The 23,324-nt window shown below is 34.8% G+C and overlaps 1 protein-coding gene across 7 annotated transcripts in view; it reads right to left on the reverse strand.

Annotated features, from left to right (window-relative positions):
- Positions 1-1,913: 1,913 nt before the first annotated feature.
- Positions 1,914-23,324, reverse strand: part of RapGAP1 (Rap GTPase activating protein 1) — a 214,200-nt gene continuing 192,789 nt past the window's right edge. For all 7 annotated transcript variants that reach the window (XM_036366743.2, XM_036366744.2, XM_036366746.2 and 4 more), the window contains 3 exons: positions 4,257-5,969; positions 3,671-4,174; positions 1,914-3,596 (listed from right to left, as the gene is read on the reverse strand). In XM_036366743.2, the coding sequence (XP_036222636.2) occupies positions 3,441-3,596; positions 3,671-4,174; positions 4,257-5,969 (2,373 nt within the window). In that variant the 3' untranslated portion in view covers positions 1,914-3,440. The remainder of the gene's footprint in view (positions 3,597-3,670; positions 4,175-4,256; positions 5,970-23,324) is intronic.

The following is a 23,324-nucleotide window of genomic DNA, read 5'->3' on the forward strand; positions in this document are numbered from 1 at the left end:
GCAAAACTGTGAATAAAGCTATTATAAATATTTTTCTTAAATAAACGTTCAACATTTGAAAAAAAAACCATGATTATATAGGGTGATCCATTTTAAGGCTCCCTACTTTTTAAAAACAGAAGGCAGAAAATTAATACTAACGGGAAATGTTTATTATCATTCGAAAGAACATTCTTTGGTATTTAACTTTTGAAGATTATCTCTTTCAAATGTTGGTCGCGGCTACGTCTCAGATGGCCAAATGTCGCCGAGATCCCGAGCTTCATATTCAGGCATCATATAGTCGGTTATCATTGCGCGATAACGGTCGCCATTGATGGTTACATTTTCACTGGTATCATTTTTGTAGAAATATAAACCGATAATTCCACCGACCCACAAACCACACCAAACCGTTGTTTTTTCTGGATGAAATGGCAGCTCTTGAATCTCTTCAGGTTGCTCTTCTTCCAAATGCGGCAAATTTGCTTGTTTACATACCCATTGAGATAGAAATGGGCCTCATCGCTAAACAAACCGAACTCTTGCGTCGTTTTATAACTAATGATGAGACTTGAATCTACCGCCATGATCCTAAATTGAAACAAAAACATTTACAGTGGACTGAAGCTGGTTGTTCAGCTCCGAAGTGAAATCACAACGATCAGCAAAGAAGGTTATGACATCGGGTTTTTGGGATACGAAAAAGAATTTTGCTCATTGATTATCTGCCGAAAGGTAAAACAATCAACTCTGAATATTATTACAGCCTTTTGGATCAGCTGGATTAAAAAAAATGGTGAGTAAAGCTCTGGTTTGCTGCACAAAAAAATCATTTTTCATCAAGACAATGCACCTGCTCACAAAAGTGTTTTTACAGGGACAAAATTCAGCAAATTAAAGTACGAATTGGTTGAGCATCCATCGCATTGATATTAGACGATGAATATCTCGTAAACGCTTAAATTGTAAAATTATAATTAAAATTTTCTATAAGACTTTGAGCTTTGCATTTTAAAATTACTTTTTTTCATATATTGTAGTTATAAAATTCAAAACTCTAAAGACAAATTTGCCACAAAAAAAAATTTACAATAGTCAAACTTCAACCGTTTATATCTTTTAAATATTAAGTGTACAAAAAAAATCGTAAGAGACAATTTTGTAGAGCATTCAATTTTATACAAAATCTATTAAGCGAAATGTGTTTTCAAGTAGTTGGAAGCGAGATTTGAATTTTTCTAACTAATAATACCGTTACAATTAAGAGCTCATACTCAAAAGCTGTCTATGAACCAATTTTTCAGAGTACGAAGCAAAAAAAAAACTTTTTTTTTTTTACCCACAATCCATACCATCTATCCAGTAGTACAAGTGCTGACACTAGCTAACACATAAATAAATACACATTTTTTTATATTTATTTTTAGTTATTTTCAATAATATTTCATTTATTCATATAATAATTTCATGTGTTTATGTAAGTGCTGAATGTTATTCAATGCTCAGAAGTAGATTTGTAGATTTGTTGTTGTTTTTTTTTTAATTGTAGATTATGAATTGCTATGCCTTAGATGTAGTAGTTGGCGAGTATACACCGCACGAACATACACACATACATAGGTAATGATAACATAGATTTGCGACTTTTCTCGTATATTTGTGTAAATCCGCGCTCACTTCATTAACAAAACACAAAATTTTCTTTTTTTCTTTTGCATGTATATATTATGTATATTTGAATAATTCTTCAAAAAATAAAAATACTATTTTAACAAAACCAAAATAGAAAAAACTGTTATATGCTACATACATAAATAAATATATGCATTTATATACACATATAAATATATGTATATAGTATGTATAGCATAACGCTCCCTACTAATAGGCGTGTATAGGTAAATTGTAATAAATTTACATACACATGTATATAAATGTTTCAACTTGAACGTGAGTAATTTTTTATTATGCTTCATAATTACTTTGCACTAAATATGTATTTAAACTCTTTTGCTACTACGATACTGTTTGTGACTCAAATTTGTAAGTTCTAATTGAGTTTGCTTGTGTGTTGGTGGCGAAGCAGAGTGCACATAAGGTACTTGCCACGCCACACACACACACACGCAAATGTGCTGTAAATTTTTATATTTTTTTTTTTCTAGACACTATAATTTTTATTATAATTTTTATTGTTGTTGTTAATTAAAATTTAACAACTATCAGTAACGATACGTCTATAACCTTGCAAAGCGTGTGCTTGTACTAACTTATTTGTTGTATTAAAAAAAAAATCATATCTTTATGTGTATATAAATAAAATATTTACAGCGCTTTTTTTTATATATTAACTGTAAAATTATAGCGATTAACTTTACAGCGGCGCACAAACTACTGCTTAAGGGTGCTAGACACTGTGTATAGTGTTAGACTTAGTAACTTAAAGGTAAGTATGTATGAAATAGAAATCGTTTGTTAATTAATAAACTTAATAATTCAATGCTTATATGTTTAGAAAAAAAATCTTAAAATTACTTATATTTGTATTTGTAGTGAAACAGTGTAAACATAAACGCTCGTTCATTGGTATAAATCATTGCTTGCGCGCTTTTGAGTTTTTATTTCAATATTTTAATTTTTATTTTAATTTTGTAAAATTTGCCTTATTCAATTTGATTCATTCATTACTAATCCTCAGCTTTCATTTTTTAATATATTTGAATAAAATAAATAAAAACATTAAAAAAATACTGTAAAAAAATTAATATGATTTCATTGCATTAATTGACCAAAGTGTACTAATAAAAAATTTTTCACACTAAATTTAATAAATTTCGATTGCAGCACAAAATTTGCCTAAAATTAACGATTTGCTTTAGCGCATTAACTAACTGACAGTTTTACCGAGCATATGTGACGCATATGCCACTACATACAACGCAACTTGCAACTTCGCTACTTCGTGCAACATATATAAATATACTATGTGTGGTATATGGTATACTACAAGTATAATGCTTGAGTGTTGATGAGATTTTTTAGTTTTTTGCATACATTTTCCTACTTTTAAATACAGCTGTTATTATTATTAATATTTTTTCTTTAAATATAACTATATTAAATTTTTGGTGTAACTTTTTGTGTTTGTGTTGAATTAACCCATTTCGTTTTTGTCTCGCAATCAACTCCTTACAGCCATGCTCTGTCACCGTTTCAGCGCACATTTACCACAACTATAATACAGTTATTTGTTTTTGTTTTTTGAAGAGCCAAGCTCTTCGGCTCCTCAACTCCCCACACGAGTGTTTGACACGGCACAAAAGGATCCTTACGCATTTCGTTTGCTTGCACCATATTTTAACGTGATTTGCTAAGCAAATACACGCTCTCAATAACTACACACACACACACTCAGATAAACACACACACGCGCACTATCTCACAGCAAGCGTCCTCCATTAGATTGGTGAGATGGATAGTGGCGCTGTTGCGGAATCGGGCATATACTCTTTCAGCAGGTCGCGTAAACGTAGTATCTCCTTGCCGGCGGCAGCTAAATCGCCTTGCAGCGAGAGTTCGCGCTCACGTAAACGTTTGATATCGCGCTGACATGTCTGCGTATAGAGAAGAAGAAGCATACGTTTTACTAAACGATTTTAGTGTCGAAATAAGTGCGTATTCAACTTACCACATTCTGTCGGAGCAAATCCAATTTGTCGCATTTGAGTCGTGTGACCTCTTGCCGCAAATTCTCCACCATCACAATTGTTTCGTTGCTTGGCGATGAGCCCATTAGGCTTTGTGAGCCATCCAGACATAGCGCACAGGCCGCTTTCGTCGATGACATGGCTTCGGCGGAAGACATCGATTCCAGTCCGGTGTCACTGTCGATGTAAACGGCACCGCCATCTATATGACCCATCATCGGATCGAGATCTACGCTATTCAAACTGGAGTCATCGCTGGTTTCGGACATTGTGGCCACGCCGGCGCCACCGTTGACTGGTGCTGAGGCGTTATTGCCGTTCTGCATATCCTTGGCTGAAGCTACACCGCCCAAATTTGCGTTATTGTTGTTTATGGTGTTGCTGCTGCTAAGCGGGCCGCGTGAGGTGATATCCGGCGATGAAGAGGTGGAGTCGTTCGACGATTTTGATTTCGAGGAAGATTTCGAAGCGGTGCGACTGCATGCCTAGAGAGATAGATAGATAGGAAGAGAGAGAGATATTGTTAGCTTTTTAGCTTCATAGAAAAACTACACACGCAATATTTACATTCAAATTCGGCGTCTCCGTTAGACTGTTGTCCTTCTTCGAAGTCGTCGACGAGGCGGATGAATTCATCTTCGTTGAGACGCTGAATTTCTCAACGCTGGGTGCTATGTTGCCGGTATCAACACTCTGTGAGCGCACGCGCGAAATGAGTGCTTTCTTTACGGTGTCTATGAAACGCGAACCGGCTGTGCTATTCTCTGACTTTGGTGTTTCTGGTGTTGGGCTGACAGTTACGCCATTCGTGAAATCTGTACCCAAAAAGTCACGCGTTTTCTCCTTCAATTCCTCCACTAGACTTTGTAAGAGCGAGGTACGCGTGCGCAATTCTAATTGCGCGAATTTCTCTGCCTTATAGCAGGCATTCTCAGCATTGATCAGTTTGGTCAGTATAAACTCTTTGAAGTCTTGGCCTTTGCGAAAAACAGCTGGATTGGGTAGTGTCGGTCCGAAGAACGGTACATCGTCACGTGCTGTCACACTGACCTTGTAGCGTGTATTCGGAGTATTTGGTTCTAGCGGTTGTACTACGATAAAAGCATGTAGAAAATGACTGGCGATCATGTCGGGTGAGAAAGGCGTATTCGATTCCTGGAATACGATCGCGACAATATCATTGCCGATATGTCGTTTGCGCTGCAGCTGTTGTGGATCACCCTCGGTGTAGGGTAACATTGTCGAAACGTGAAACATGATTTCGCGTTCCTTGAACACTTCATATATGGCGGTGTCGCCAGTGTGTCCATTCTGTATATCTAGACCACCACGATAGCCCTTGTGATCCTTCAATTTTATACGCTGACCTAAAACATCTAGGAATTCCTCAAATGCGGGCGATGAATTGTTGTTGCTAAAAAGTTCCTCCTCCGTAGTTTGTCCATATCTTTGGTATAGCACACCGAATTTAAAATTCGAGACCAACACATGCTCATCATATGCGGCAATCAATTGTGATGCCTTCGAACACAACACCGGTACAAAGTTCTCCACAGTAATTTGCTCATTTAACAGTCGAACAATTTTACCGGGTGTCGGATTGGGTGCCATACACGACATAGGTATTAGTTCATGCATTGTACCGGTACGAAGACGCAACAGTATGCGTGCATGTTCTTGATTTGCTACATTCTCTGTTTTAATTGATATCAATATCGGTCCAAGTAGATCATCTTGACCTACAAGATTCGAGTGTTCGCGCGCCGCATAAAAACGACGATAACATTTTGCCGTATCGTCTGTCTCGAATTTGGCCATCCAGGTAGTTTGCGGCAACATCGGATTGCCACGCGCATCAAATGAGCATTCATGCTCGGTGCCATCTACCCAGTAGCCGCCGTTCAATGGTAAAATAATCATTGGATATGGTGCGGTCTTGGCGAGCGCATCCTCCAACAGACGTTGTGAGGCAGGTATAGTGGACACAATCGAAGATTGTGAGGTCTGTGAAGATACCGACGATTGTGACTGATAATGCTGGCCATTAGAGAGTAACTGATTGGCAACGCCAACACCATTTCCAGTGCCTGAAACCAGGCCACCAATGCCACTTAGTTGTGGTGAAGCAGGTGTGGAATTCGCGGCTGTCGTAGACATTGAATGTCGCAGTGTAGAGCGCGAGCCGGAGTGTTGCAGACCATTGTGGTGAGTAAAGTTGCCAGATTGGGTGCCTTCGTGCGGGTGTGGTACACGTTCGTCATTCGAAGTGCGATGGTGCGCCTGCAAGTAAAATAGAAAAGGAAATTAATGAGTATTATTTTTGGAAAATATTGAAATTATTTTTTGTTGCTTTGGCATTTCTTCAGCTGTCTGAGCTCTCTACAATAGCTTTCGCTAAGTACTACTACGGTCAGTGGGTCGAAATGTTAAGCCCCTGTGTGTATTTTTTTTTCACTTATTATCTCCTATATTTTGGTCCAGATGCGGCAGAGAAATACTTCCGGGACCGGCTTGAACTGAATGTCGAACCCGATCAGTAAGATATAGAACCTTTCTACTAGGCGTTGCTCCAAAAATGACACAACTATTTTGTTACTCTCCGATTCGAACAGGAATACATCCCTGTAAGGACAGCCCAAGGCCGGATTAATTCAGTGTAAATTCTGATAACGTAAAACCGAAAGTCGCGAGACTTTTTTGCGCTAAGTTCTCAAAAAAAAGGAAAAATATATCACCTAGTCTATATCCGATCACAAGTTGTTCTAAAGAGCACAGACTGCTTGCGACAAAGTGCGACTATGGCAATATCTATATAATATATCTTCCGACCCAATAAAACCATGTGTGTCGCTTAAACCAATGTAATGATTATTTGCATACGATTACCATTCCAAAGAGCGCAGGAAATGAGACATTGGCGACGAACAAGCGCCGCTTGGGGTTGAATAGGCCGCTGGAGCACCATGGCAGGCCAACGCCGTGGGCAGCAGACATTAAGGCAGCATTATATGATTGCAGTGTCATATACATTTGTACCTATGTAGGCAACGGTATATACATAGGAGCGCATGGTAGCGATGGAGGAAGAATCCACAAGAGAAGCATCTACATGTGTGTATGCATGTATGTATGTATGTCATTTATCATTTCCAACCAGCGCGTTGTATGCCTGTTTGCATATTTTAAAATTTGCCTACTCCACAAATACAAATACATTTACATGCATACTTGCATGTAAAACACACGCGAGTATAAATTACATTTGTACGCTTGTAAATAGTGAATTTATATTGCTTGCCCTAACAGGCGCGTTGCATGCATCAAGCAGACAGCGTTGTCGGCAATATACGGAAAGACATAAAGGAATAGGTAAATTAAGCGTTGAAGAGGAGAAGAAGCATTTAGCAGCCGCGGTAGTGGCCGTTAGTGGTAGTGGCAGCGCATTCGCTTTGCTTACAATTTTAAGCGCTAGGAAATGACAGCGCACAAGCCACAATAACAATAATGTTGAAAATGGCGACACATGCGACAAAATATTTGCTGAGGTTAATGATTATTATTGGAAAATATAAATATCTGTGGGTTTGCAAAAATACATAGTATATGCCGTATGGTGATGATTAAACTTTTTCAAATTTCAAAAAAAGGTTCAAATTAACATTTTTCTGGCACGCTACAGTCAATAACGGTTAAATGGTGTTGCACAGTAGTTGAAATTGAGTTTATTTTCCCACATTTTTCCCTTTCGCGGTTACTGCACATTGACATATACCTGACACCCTTTAAGGGATTAGGTCAGCCTCAAAACCGGTCTAACTCTGACAATTTATTTCCGGCGTTAGAAAAAATTAATCGAATTTCCCTCATTCAAGCTTTTTTTAAATATACATATGTACATATATTTGACAACTAAAAGAATTTTATCTTGAAATTTGAAAAAACAAATGGAGGCTAGTGAGGAAATCTTTAGACACACCTCAATCAAGAGCGCTTCAAAGTTGGTACATATTATTTTATTGATTAATTTTTGGAAAGTCCTTAACTGACTTAAACCCATAAAACTTATTGAGTGGAATTAAAAAGGATTTGTTTGCGATCTTCTAATATATTTATGGCTACGTAAGTATTCGGTTAGTCAGGTTAGTCTGTTAGACAAATAATAATAATGTACAGAGAATTCACATAAAAATTGTCGAATGAGAACCAGCCTAATGTATTATATTCTTACGTATATGGCAGCAATAATAGCTAAGCCGTTAACTGCAAACGGAAGGATTTGACAATAAATTGAAAAATCGCTTATAAAATGTTTACATTTAACTGAAAAGCAACGTACGACAACAACAAAAATACATTAGAAAAACAAACGTACACATTGCAAATTAATAACTTCACAGAAGAAAGCCAATATATTACTTAAAGAAGAGTTTAGACGATTTAACACTCGGCTGAGTTGTTGTAAAATTTTTATATATTTCGAATTATGCCTTAGAACCTTTTTTGATATTTTTTTTCATGCAAACATATAATTTTTAATTTATACAAGTGTAAATAAGAAAATAATACAAATATAAATATAAATAAAATAAGTTTAATAACTAAGATTGCCTTGCAGAATTGCTTAAAATGGAGTTAGGCAGTTACGTTTTTCATAAGAAGAATATTTGTAGAACTGTAAAAGATCATATCAAAGCTTTTGCAGATAGAGTCAAATGAAGTGCAACAAAAAATGCTCTGTTATACATACAAATGCATAAATATAAACATTGTATGTATGTACATATGTATATACGAGTTTGGTGTCGAACGAATCCTACAATATAATATACGGTGAATTGTGGCAAAGTCTATGTGCTGACACAATTGTCAGTTACAAGCGTTTATTTGCCAATGTTTAGAAATATATACTATATATACATAGATGTAAGCATGTATGTACATATATACATACATATTTGTATGTGTGAGTCTTAATGGCAAATTGCAATACAGAGTCAGTACCGATCGTATATGGCTAGGTATAGTGAGCGTGCCACATATTGTGTATACTTATATAAGTATACAGATACTAATGTATATCTTCCTTCATTAGGTATAAATATGCATGTAGATACAACCATCCGCTGCGACATTTGTTGCCTTTTGGCGCTTATTGTGGCTTATTTGAGTTCAACGCGCTTCACAGACATAAGCATATACATATCTAAACATAACATACAAACGAATATTAGTGGTAACACGTATGTAGGTATGTATGTATTTCAGTTGGGATTATGTCCACATTTGGCCATTTTCCAAAACACACTGTGGCGCGCAGACAAACTCAGCACAACACCCGGAGAATTCCAAGAAGTGCTCCCCAAATGATGTCTTTTTTGGTTGGTGTCGTGGTTATAATTATTTGATTTCCTAGAAATATATACAACAACATGGAGTTGGTGCATGCTTACATATGTAGCAAATTTTATAAATATATACAAAACTACCTATGTATGTATGTATGTAACACTTTTCTGAACGTTGGTAGAAAATGCTGATAGTGAAAAAAAATGTTTGAGAATTTTCTGCTACTGCTGAAGTTTCGATGGTTTCTTTGAGTCTTAAAACGCCAACTGTGTACATTTGGCAACCTTATTCTGGTGTTTCTCATAAATTTTTCGATTATAATCTATTTTGTGGAGCTCAAAGGTGAAATACATACATATGCAAAATTTTCATAAAGATATTTTTTTTTGTCTTCGAAAATTTTTCGTTTACAAAATTTTCAATTATACATACACATGACAACTGACAAGCACTGAATCGTGTTACTCTACAAATGGTTTACAAATTATAATAGCTAATAGACACACAAATATTGATAACAGCCAATAAATTGCTTGATGGCGTCCGTTGTTGCCGCGCTACCACTGTGAGCGTCTGAAAATCTATTGCTGAATATATTATATATGAATTCATATCCAATGAACTCTCAATAAAAGCTTTGTTTATATGGTCGAAAATGTGAGTAGAATACGGTATTAACATATGAATGAGGCTAAAAATGTTGAAAAGGTATTAGAAAATTTATTTATAATCGCTTGAAGCTTTGAAGTCTCACTTGTACTAAATTTGGGTCGAAAAGCGAGTATTTAAATGGCAACAGCTTATAAGCTAACTGATATAAAAAAAAAAATTATTGAACTGCAATATTTATATGTAATAATTTTAGTTTGCTGCATTATGTTCTTCGAATGCTTGAGTTAAATGCAATAACTTTATTTTTTTTAGCTAAAATTTAGTTAGCTGTATTTTATTCTTTAAATAACTGGTATAAAATTGGTATATGTAGCATAAAAATATAATATGAATGTTTATACCAGTTGCTAAAATTTATATGTTCATTTTATTTGCATTAAATTCAGTAATTGCTGTTTTCGCCTATAAAATTTAAATTTTTGATAGCTAATAAGCTAACTGGTCTAAAAAATTTAAGTTTTAAATGAAGACATGAGTTCATATAATGGCATTATGTCTTCGGGAACAAGAAATGTGGCAAAGTGGACATACAACTGGCAAAGCTGCAATAACTGACGTAATATGTACAATATTAAATGTTTATACCAGTTGGTGAGGTATGTATGTATGTTCATATTTAATTGTATTGAATGCAGTAGTTGCATTCAAAAATACAATTTTAAATATTTGAGCCAATAAGCTAACTGGTCTAAAAAAGTTTAAGTTTCGATAGAACGGCAAAAGTTTCAAATAATGTCAATATTTCTTCGAGGCCTTGATGTGTGGAAAGTCTAACTTAAAACTGGTATAAATACAATAACTGGCGCAATCAACATATAACTGGTATAAATAAAATAACAAACATAATAAATTGAATATCCAGATTTAATACCAGTTAAGCGTTACCATACTGCATTAAATTTAACTATTATACAGTTTTAGTTGTCGTTTATCGTTTTCTCAAGTAAAATTAAAATTTTGACAAAAGAACACAGCTCAAACTCGGCTTAGTCTACTCTAAATAATAAATTTCTACTCCGTTTGAGGCACAGACTACTCTATATACTATATTTATATATACTTATCTGTCGCTTCAAAGTTTTAAGCCGAAAAGCAAATAATTGCACCAGGCCGTATCACACCCACACCCATTTAATTGCAGACAAAGGAAAAAGTTAAACAAAAACCAAATCTTTATTGTTGTTGGTGTTGCTGCACTTTCGCTTTTCGCTGGAGATGAACTTGTTTGTTTGCCACCGCCAACAGCGTGTGGTAATGAAGAGGCGTTTTACTGTCTGCAATGGTATGAACGCATTTCGCCCTAACTAACGAGTGGGGCACGAGCGCATGAGTCATCAAATTTACTACATAACACCACCAATGTTTCGACTTTCGAATTAGAAAACGAAATGAAATTTCAGACAAACCCAGATAAAAGATAAGGGAGCGATGCAGTTGATAACGAACGAAACGGTGAAGTAAGTTTTGATGATGTGTTTATTTTTATTTATTGCTTCGTTGCTCTTTTCGTAATTTCTTGTTGTGACAGGGAAACCCTCACAATTAACGCAAGGCAATTTAATAAGAGTTTTGTGTACTGCCACAGGGCACAGGGCGACTCTAAATGACTGCTCAAGTGACAGCTGACGATTGTGATGGGTTTCCAGCATGTTAATCACAGTTATGTATAAATGTAAATATGTGTAGCGTACTTTTTAGCGCGAAAACTTGCTAGACTCTGTAGAAAGTGTCGCAAATTAGGCCTAAATCGCCGACAACTAAGAATTATAATTATAGAAGAGACGTTTTCGAAATCGCTACAAATTAGCTATAATGAAGCCATAGACATACATACACATATAGTTGTCTATATAAATACATACACTTTTTGTAATCATGACTTGTTGCAACTCGTGCGTAATTGGCGAAATTAAAGCAAATCATCACATATGTCGGTCTATGGTTGCTAGCAATTTGTTAAAATTACTACTTAAATACATCCGTTATGTCAATATTAAGTCTACATGTACGCTTACATACATATACATACGCATATGGTTATGTATCTAGCTTAGTGTTCACTTTTCCGCCACGACAAGCCGACCGCCTGACAACTCTACTAAGCAGTTGTACTTGTAGATTAGCCTGTATACTTACTTCCATACCGTTTAAAAAACAGCATAATTACTTCTAAATTAGCATTTTAAAAATGCATTATTCTTCGCATTAATCTTCACTTGTGTCAACGAAAAAAAAAAATCTTGACTCTTGTGGAAAAGATGCCGGCGAAAGCTGTGCGCTGCGCATATGAATCGTGCTCCAGAAACTCGGACACACATGAACAGCATTAAACATATAAACAACTGTTGTTGTTATTGCTCATTACACATAATATTGAAAACATGTGTGCTGGCATATCAAAGCTGGAGACACAACAGCGTGTGCCAATTTAGCGTTAAGGCCGCTTAAACGCTTTTGTTGCGGCAGTTAAGCATGGCAGAACTAGAAGTGACAAGAAAAAAATCAAGAAATGAACCAGCAAGTCTCTTCACAGAATCATCTTCATCATCGTCATCGTAATATACTTCAAAATAAAGGCAATAAGTCGCGAGTGTAGCTATCAAAGCATTATTAGCGGCGTCAGCTACAGACTCCGTTGTGGAAAGTGGTCCATGACGAACGGCATTATTTTGACGCAATGCCGAAAACGAAGCGTACAACCAGTTTTAACCCACTTGAAGTATGTTGAACATTAAAATTTAGGAAAATGGGTAACAGGTCTAAGCAGCTGAGTCTGTAAAGGTAAAGTAGCGTAACGGTATATTGTCTATTGCTGAACTTGTTGCTTTGGTGAAATGAAAGTTTCGCTAACAAGAACAACAAATGATCTCAATAATTCCATTACACCGATGAATTCATATTTTAAATCATCACAGAGACATTTATCACCATTTGGGTCCATTATATATCAATTCTCTTAAAAATATATGGGAGCTTTTAAGCTCATATTAGGTATTGATCTAATTAAATTATATCGCTACGAAAAGTTAATGTGGATAAGGGCGCCCAAAAAACATGGAATGGTAATCCTTTTCGTAAAAGGAGAAAATTTCAGAAATTAAAATTATTTGATATTTGCACAAAACTTGTTTAAGCTTTTTTTGACAACTGTTAAATAAAAACAGTACTATTGTAGTATTGGTATTGCAGGAGTCTAATATGAAATTACATGAATGAGAAATTCTAAATTTACTAACCTGCAGTCAACACTCCACAGCCACTGTAAAATGTATTATTATTATTCGAAGCAAAGAAACAAATTTTAAAAAAGTTCAGAGTTTTAAGCTTATGCGCTTTTAAGTTTCTATGAACTTTTGTATGGTATATATTTTATTACTGTTGTTCATAAATAATTATTTGTTGATTTCAATCCGCAATATTACAAATTATGTAAAAAAAATGTTTATGTAAGCTTAAAGCTTTACGCTTCTACGAAATTTCTTATGGTTGTTAGAGGATCATTAAAAACACGTTATTATTTTTGTTGTTGTTAAACAATTATTACCTCAAAATTATAATGTTTTTCTGTCTATAAAACTTTCATTTTGAATTTTTATTGTACTCTTGATCGCAAAAAGCTTATCATATAAAATTTTCCAAAAGCTTGTTGGGAGTTAAAAACTTGTAAGCTTTCAAGCTGCTAGGTACAACTATGATATTTATATTGTTGTTCTCGTTTAATATTTTTTTATTTTAATCTTCAAATATTTTTGATCTACAAAGCTTTCATTTTACATTTAAAAATTAGTCTCCAGGTAGTGTAAACAAATAAAAAGCTACATTTTTAACCCCTTACTGAACATTTATTTCAGCAGAATTTATTAATTCAAGACTAAAAATAACAAATACGTCACTCTACAAAAAATGTATACTCCCGCAGACTAAACAAATCCCAGAATAAACCCTGAAAAAGAGTATTTAAGCATGAAACAAATACATAGAAAAGTCAAAATTTAAAAGCTCACTGAAGTCAGCGCATAAAATCGAGTCATTTTAAGCACGATTTTTTAACTGTCAATAAACAAAAGCTGCACAATTACACAACGGGATGTATATCCATCAGCACTTCGTGGAAAAGGCCTGATGAATAGACGAATTCTAAGTCAACAAAAGTCAACAGCCGCTTGAAGGACGCGCAAGTAAAAAAATGCTCATTAATTCCTGGCACTTGGAATGTATCACATATGTGACACCCTGTCGCAGACACAAGGATGAAAGCAACGCGAGAAAGAAGGGTCGGTAAACGATCGAAGCGAGTGTTAAACGAGTGCATACAAAATCAGTACGATTTTATTTACATACATTAAAATTTATTTAGAGAGCGTGCGATTACAAATGCCGAGCTGCGAACGAATGCCGGTGGCGGTGATGGTTGTGGGGTGGATTACATTGTTGTCGTATGGATATTAAAACAGAAAAAAATTTAAATAAAAACAGAAATGAATAAAACACCAAAAAACGAATATACACTTCTAAGAAGAAGTTTTTTTTTTTTATTTATTTATCCCAGGATACAAAGTACATATTACATATAAAGTTTAAAGGGGGAAGATCAAGTGTGTGCTGACGTGGGTGCAAACTTACAACGAATGGACCTAAATGAAATGTAAATGACATTGGCAATGCTGCTTTGACTGCTTTGCTATTTTAATGTTGTTGCTGCTGCTCTCGTCACTCCACATCATTTTGTGGACCAATGCTCCGCACTGCGAGTTGTTGAGTGATACGCAAATGAAAATGCGCGCAAATGCAATACAAGGCGACAAGCGATGACAGCAATGAAGCTGCAATAGCGGCACAGCACAACAGTAACGGTAAATTGCAGGCTAGGATACTGAGGAAAGCAGCAACACATTGACATTCAGTCGCGGTACTCAGACATGTGTCATAAAATTGTGACGACACCACCGCGTACCCCACTCTCTCTCTCGGCGTGGAGGCGATGTAAACGAGCACCTTATCGACATAAATTTGTGCACACTTGTAGATTTCTCACAATATTCAGAACGAATCGATTTATTTTTGTGCATTGAAATGATGCGCTCACACGCACTCTCTTACGCATATGAACCCCATGTGCGAGTGGATAACCATTTGTAAACTGCACTAACAACTCGTAAATGTAGAACTAGTCGATGTCAGCGTTATAAAAAATATATTAGTTATATGAAATTTATATTGTTTTGATTTCATCACAACTTCCTCAGTCCTCAATGCAATTTAAGAGCAAATTCTTTGTTTTTCAAAGGTTTTTAGCTTTTTCTGTTGGCAAATGTGATAAATTGTTATGTTTTTTATTAAATTTTTTTATTCTCTTTATTTCTTTATTTTTTTTTTTAACTTTGGAATATGTTGGAAATTCCTCAACTTTGAAATCAGTGCATCATTATCTCACTCTATCTCTTTTACTTAATATACTCAAGCACTAGTTTCCCGCCTGTCAAAAGTTTTCACCTTTTGAAGTTAGAAATTATAGAAAATTATATAAGTTTACTCATAATTGAATTCGATGGTCAATTAATCTACTGTCTCTCTCTTTTATTGATCAACAATTTTTTATAAAAGTTTTCAGAGCAAATCGAAAGCAAACTTTACATTAAGCAAATATATTAAGCTTTTGGTGCTGGAATATGGTGAAAGATTTTACACTTTTGTTCAGATATCATTTCAAATGTCAATTCCATGCTTCATTAACACGCACTCTCGTACCTCTCATAATTATTTTGAAAATAGTCCTCAATATAATTCAAATTAATGTTAGAATGTCTCCCTCTCTCTCTCTCCCTCTCTTTATATTTATTCCACTCACATAAAACTCTAAAATGAGTGAGTTATATTACTCTCTGAAACTAGTTTTCTAAGCAGCTCTTCTCACACACAATCTATTACTGGGTATATATTTCTTTATTTAGTTTATGCTTACGCCTTGGCCACCTATAATTTTGGGAATTATGACCGAATTGTAATATGTGCTTAGAAGCTAAGCAAACGTTGGCCTCGAAGTGCAGGCGGTGAATAGTCATTGTAAATTTGAATGCGTTTTTAGTACGTACTACAAAACTCGATGTCTCTATATACATACAAATATATAAGTGCATAGATATATGTATATGATATTATGTGATTTAATTTTTTCCTGCTCTTTAGTTTTCTTCTTTTTTTTTAATCTCAATGTAGTGCTGACAAATTTGGTAACACTAAATATATTACGCATATCACGCCTGCCACAACGACAGTAACTAATAAACAAAATTTGTAATCACGTGCGTTCTTTCGTAATGCTTTTTGGGTGTCTCTGTTTTACGTTTAAAATAAAGTTGTTTGCTTGTAAGTTTCGCGTGAGCAGTGTCAGTCGAAAAAGAGTAATTTTGGATGAGTGACAGTCACAGTGGTTGGCACTGACATGATTTATGGGCGTGTACTATTTTTGGTTGCCATGGTATGTCATGCCACATATACAATATAAATATTATGTACTAGTTAAAATATAAGAACAAGTTGAAGAAATGCAATATTCAAATTGGAGTCGGAAATTATGTGTGTAAGAAGAAAGGTAAAAGAGACAACAGCACGACATGTCTAGCATAAAAAGTTGCGTCAAAGTTTTAACAGCACAATGCAACTTTTTTGAGAAGAAATTTTTTTTAACAATTTACAAAGCTGAAAAAATGTCCACAGCAGCAGCAAATGTTCAAAACTTTGTCTTATGTATTTATTTTTAAATAACTTTTCATTGTAAGAAACGCATTTTGTTTATAAAAAAAAAGAAATAAATAAAAAAATTTCTTCATCAAAACTGAAAGTTTAATTTAAAAAAAAGAACATTTTTGCGCATAAAAGCGTGCTATATTCGCAATCTTAATATTCGACAGCCCCAATTTTTGTGTTTTTGTTGTAATTCCAACATTGTGCCTTGCGGTCATGATGCAAAATATAAACATTAAATCCGCTATGACTGCGAATATCGCTCGAAATTGGCACTACTGCGGCTTTTGCTTGCCACAAAAATAACTTCCAGCTGCGCGCCAACATCAAGCAAAATAATTGAAGAAGAAAAATTTCCGTCGAAATGAAGAGCGAAACAGGGCAAAATCATATGACCAGCGCAGTTCGTGCTTGCTCTATTTTAAAAATGTATAAACATTGCGACATTAACGCAACAGCGTTTACAAAATCTCCACACCAGCGCTGGTGGCATTAGCGGAATCCGCTGAAATATTGCGGAAAATACACGCAGCAAAGTCGAAACGAACTTATCTCGCTTTATTTCGGGTCTCCTTTGTATACACTTTAGTCATATACAAGTATATCACACAGTTGTTGAGTGCACTGTGTGACTAATTTTAAATCCACCAATAGTACCTCTCACAGCTCCTCACCCACTCTTGCGCTCACTCGCAGCAGCGAGATTTACAACTGTTTATCGCTCCCCTTTAACAATTTGTGGGCATTTGATAGCCGAATACAGTAAAGTGAAATGAAATAAGAGATTAAGCGACAATGGCACAAAGCGTTTGGCATTATTTTGGATTAGCTTTGGCGAGTAATTTTCGTGGTTTAGTAATACTCTATGTATATTATACTATTATGCGCAGTAATAATATTTAAATAGTAAAATATATAATGTAGCATTTGCAAGTTATGTATGTGCCAACTGGTTAATGTGTGGTTAATATGCAATGTGTTGAAATTTTGTTCCAAGCACAAACTGTGTATAATATTAAATGTTAATTTTAGGTATGGTTGAAGAGCGATTTGCATAATAAAGTCGTCTTTACTTTAATTACTCTCTTTAAATCCTTTTTAATTATGAGTGTGTGGTCGCTGGACTTGTTTGGAAAGTTCAGATAAAAAAAATTACAAAATTTAAAAAAAAAAAGAAATTAAAGAAAAACTTAAAAATAAATATATAAGCAAGAAATTTAAATTTAAAATTATTAAAAACTATAGAACTCAAAAAAAGTTGAAGAAAATATCCTCAAAAATAATAGAAACAACTTAAAACTTTTAATATACTATGTATGTACATTTAAAAATAAAAAAAATATTATTTAAATGTTTGACTGTTTTAAGGGAAACTTGTTTTTTCGTTTGAATTTTATATTTAATAGTCTTGCATATCTAAATGATCAGTATGTGGAGCAGAGTTGATTTAGGCACGCCCGTCTGTCTGTCCATTTGTATACGCGAACTAGTCCCTCAGTTTTTGAGAGATCGATCTAAAATTTTACACACATTATTTTCTCCCCAAGAAGCTGCTCTTTTGTCGGAAACGCCGAAATTAGATCACTATAGCATATAACTGCCTTACAAACTGAACGACTAGCATCAAGTCCTGGTATGGAAAACTATTCTATTTGACGAGATATCTTCATGATATTCGGCATGACTTATTTTCCAAAAAAATGAAGTAATCTCCTAAGAAATTGTACAGATCGGATAGTTGTAGGATATAGCTGCCATACAAACTGAACGATCGGAATTGAGTGCTTGTATGGAAGGCGTTTTCATTTGACGAGATATCTTTACCAAATTTGGCATGGGTTATTATACTAAACAACGGTACAATATCTAATCAGGCTGTTTAGATCAGACCACTATAGCACATAGCTGTCATGCAACCTGAGTGATCAAAATTAAGCCCTTGTGTAGAAAAATTTTTTATTTTTGAAGGGAAAACTAAATGTGAATTATTTCGGTCTACACTTTATATAAAATATTGCATTATTGATGCTTTTCACCTCAGCATTATCTTCACAATGCCTTGGATGTTGTCTTCAATATGCACCTAGCCTTATACCACAAGTTGCTTTAAATTAGATAATAATATTATATGCATATATTAATAGGATGGAAATCTTGTTTATTGGCTTCTCAGATACGGCTTCGATCTACTTTTTTATAAATATATATACCATAATACATATACATAAGTAGTCATAGTTGTTATCAAGAGTCTCAAACAAACTTACTTGGTTAAAGTAAGGATAATTTGATAATTTTCTAAAACTGTTTTTTAATTTATATTTACATATGTATATATGTGGAATTTCTAAAATTTGAAATCTTTATTTTTGACTACCTCCTTATAATTAATTTTAAACAATTTTCACACACATATGTATATAATTTTTGACATCACAGATCTATGCTTTATATGTCTTTTTCTGAATATCTACATATTTATGATAGATATAATATAAATAATTGTCCATATTTAAGTCAGTGGGTAGACAACGAATTGCTTCTTAAAGACCTACTGTTGATGCATACATATCTAGATATCTGCAAAGAAACACACAACCCAGATTTGACACTCAAAAACTAAATAGAATTGGCAAACTGGAACTTATGATAACCACTAAAATTAAATAGCAACAAAAAAAAAGCACAAGCAAACAATAATAAATCTACTGCATATGAAAATATTAAGAACAACAACAGCAGCATGAGCAATTTTCATGCATAATTTATTACTTAAAAATAGTTTAAACAATGCTTATCCATTTCCATACAAATAAACATGTTTTTATGGACAGCAGCGCCCACCTGCGCAATTCATTTATTTTGGTCTCAAATAAATTATATATATACATACATATGTATGCAAGGCAAAGTAGCAGACAAGTCGTTAAATGCTGTTCGGTAGGCGTTTAATTTGCTAATGACAGTTTAGTTTACGCTCACTTAGTCACACCAGACAAACAATTTGTTAAGTAATAGTATGTACAAGTATATACATAGCATATATGTATTCTCATATGTATGTGTGATAAATATGGGCATGGCGCATAAGCCGCTATATTGTATGCGCTTTGTTGGGGTGTATGTATGCATGCATATTGGTAGCTAAACAGCTGACACACCATCAGCGATTACCAAAAATGTCAACTTGTTCGCACGCCCATTGAATAATAATCACAGCGGCAACAGCAACAACAACAACATGAACGAAAATTATATTATTAGCTCAAATACAACAAAAATAATAGACTAGAATGTCATTTAAGTAGTCGTTAGGTGCAATAACTGAAAGCGAGTTTATCGCTGCTAACCGTTTATGGCGGAGCTACAGTACATATTATATATATGCTGCAACAACAACAATAACAGTAAGGTAAGTAGCACATGACGTATGATTTGAATGTAAATATGAGCATTTATAGATATATAATTAAATAAATACTTGTTTATTATGTATGTACTTGTTTATTATGTCTGCAAATAGCAGATATATATGTATGTATTTCCAATTATATATTTTATCATTTTTTTATTTCAAATCGCAGGAACTTTGAAGAAAGCTTAAGTCTGTAAACTAATTTAATGATATTATACAAGTATATGTACATAAATTATTCATATTACATACAAACATGCATACATATGTATATACATACATAGAATTTACAGGAACTTTCTCCAAGAAAAAATAATTTCCCTTCAATAATTGCGGTTGCTGTTCTTTTGTCATATATTATATTATATTATTTATAATAAAAGTTGATTTCACATGAATTATTCATAAACTTATTAAATATAAATAATTTATAAAATTTTAGATAAACATATATATACCAGCTGATTAAATCAAATGCCATTTTTATTTGAAAATTTACACCATTTTTATACTTTTCTTCAAACAATTTTAACATCAGAATTGCCTCCTTTCTCAACTTACTAAAACGTGACATTTCTTCTGTTGAAGCATTTGAAATTTTTATGTGTTTAACTTATTTACGTTTTGAGATCCTTTATAGACCATTATAAGGTTGGGAACAGTGATTAAGCCGAAGTAACTACCTTCGGGGCGACAAAATTGCTCGAAATAAATTCTCGTAAAAGCTTCCGAAAGTGTCATGAAACATTTCATTGTGCGCTATACTGGTATCAAAATATATTTAAATACTTTTTATGATTGAAAGTTCGAATTTTTTTGTATAACAACATACGAAACTTCCTTTTTTTGGTCATAATATACCTAGAAAAGTGCTCTGGATTTAATTTTTTGTATAAACAGCAGCATTGAGTCTACTATTGTATTTTTGACACCTTATTCGTAAAGGCGCATATTTTATTGGATCTGGTAATACACGTCGCCTTCCTTCCGAAAGCCGTTCCCACGGCAATCGGGTTTCTGCGAACGGTACCCCCGAATTTCCTTCCGGCCAAGGGCTGCCAACTCGGTGGATTTCTCCAAAATTATTTGAAGAATATTTTCTGCTGCTACAATAACAACGAAACGAAAAATTCGGAATCCGCCCGAAACGTAACCAAGATACGACACCAAAGCTTCCACGCTTCGGAATGTCTGCTCTGTAAGTAATTTTTCATTTACCCAAACATTATAAAAATCGAATTAACTGATTTGCATTGCTCACCCAACACTAACCACTTAGTTACCACTGGCTTTGTTACGTTTTCTGTGCCACTTGGGGCGCTGCTCTTATTTTGGGTTGCGTCATCGCTGCGGTCACTGCGTAATGTTTTTTTTTGCTGTACGCTTCGATTGCTTTAGTCGGCATTGCAAAGTGCAGTTGATAATATTTGTTTTTGTTTGAGTTACAGTGGGTGTTTTATAATTTTACAGGTCGCCGGGCAGCGGCGGGTCGAAACCTCAACGCTCAACTTGCTTGCGACATGGCAATGCCTAAACCAAACTCGATAGCGGTGAGTTCGAGCTGTAGAAATAAGGCTTGAGATGTAAACATGCAATAACAACAGCAATTTACATTCAATACAACAACAATAGACATATAAAAGAACAACAACAAGCGCCAGCAAATGTTTTGATTACGTGACTATGTGTCGACTGGCAACAATGCAGAACGATCTGCAATAAATAACAACAACTAATCAAAAGAAAACCAACAAAGTGGAACTTACAATTTCTGCACCTTCAAAGGCGACCCAAAGCTACACTCGCACAAACATACTACATATCTTTAATATATAAAGGCAGCTAAAACGGATTGTGTGCCGCTGTATGACCAACAGATCCGCCAAGCGACGATTCACGCACGACTGCTTGCTGAATATGCCGTGAGAGTGGGAGCTGCGCTTGGGAACGCTCGAAAGTAAGAAGGAATTGAAGCTTTCTAGAACGACATGCGACAAAACATAGCAAAAGGGTGTGGGTGCGTTTGCGCAGGCGCAGTGTTGCTCGCAGCAACCACTTTTTTGACTCTTATAATTATTGCATTTGTTTATTTTTTCAGGTAATTCAACTCTTAACTTTTACTATGTGCGCTTGGTCAACAGGCGTAGTTACCAACCTAAGTCTATATTTTTCGTTAACTCATGACCGTCGTAATAAATTACATATTATGGGCGGCGAGGAGTGAATCGAAGAGGCAGTGGCAAAGCCAGACGACGCATTGTGATGTGACGCCTCACTTACTCATGAGCAAGGGCGACGGTGCTGTGTAATAGCTCTGCGTATGCGATAATGTGAGTGCATGTCACTGAATACATACATACAAGTATAATTTAATGTATATTGCTATGCATACGCTTTCAACTTATGTTAGGGAACTTGAAAAATGACAGACATTGACATTACACCAACAAAAATGGCAACAAGCACTGAAAAGCCTTTGTGTGGAACGTGTTAAGTTCAGACATTCATGACCCTAACTAATCACCTAAGTTCTTTGTTTTCCAACACACTTAGCTGCTTGTGAAATTATTTCAACTTGAATTACTTTAATGGCGCACATGGATAGTCGACAGAAAACCCTTTCCCAGCAGAAAAGCCGCACAAATTATGCGACGTCCAAAAGCACCGTAGCGTTGTGTCTACGTCTAACTTGTTGATGAGAATTCGTCAGCGAAGCGTAAACAACAAAAGCGAATTTTAATCAACCACTCAGTGTGGCATTCTGAGACGTTTCATTAAAGCGCGCCAGGCAGGTACAAGGGCCCCAACTAGTTAGAGACAAGTTGAGTAGTGAAAAATGTGTCCGGGTGTGTGTGTGTGTGCAAAAATTTTGTGTTAGGCGCTGAAATATAATAATCATATATATCTATATACATATAAACATATATATATATATAAGTACATATGCATGTATGTATGTATATAATAGTGGTAATAGATTTCTTCCCAGCTGCTCCCACTTGTTCACATTTAATCTGCGAATCGTATCAGCGTTACCTGGGAAAATTGTGAGGCTTTATTGTTAGCGAGTTAATTGCTTAGCAGCCGGAAATGTCAAAATTTTAACAGCTTTTAGGCTGCGTGATTTTTTAATTATAAATTTTTATATTTTTAAATCTTTTTCAGCTTTTTAATTTTTTTACGCAGAACATAAGTTTGCCACGAAGTATGTACCATCACAAAAGGAAACGTTGGAGACTCCCTTACTTTTTGAGATATCGATCTGAAATTTTTCACAAACTTTTTCCTCCTCAAGAAGATAGTCATTTGTCGGAATCGCTGATATCGAACAATATTGCATATAGCTGCCATACAAACTGAACGATCGAAACTAGATTCTTATATGAAAAAACTTCTTATTTGCCGAGATATCTTAACGAAATTTGGCAGGTATTTATTATTCAAGATAACGCAACAAT

This window comes from Bactrocera oleae, chromosome 3 (assembly GCF_042242935.1).
Source record: "Bactrocera oleae isolate idBacOlea1 chromosome 3, idBacOlea1, whole genome shotgun sequence".
Lineage (NCBI taxonomy): Eukaryota > Metazoa > Arthropoda > Insecta > Diptera > Tephritidae > Bactrocera > Bactrocera oleae.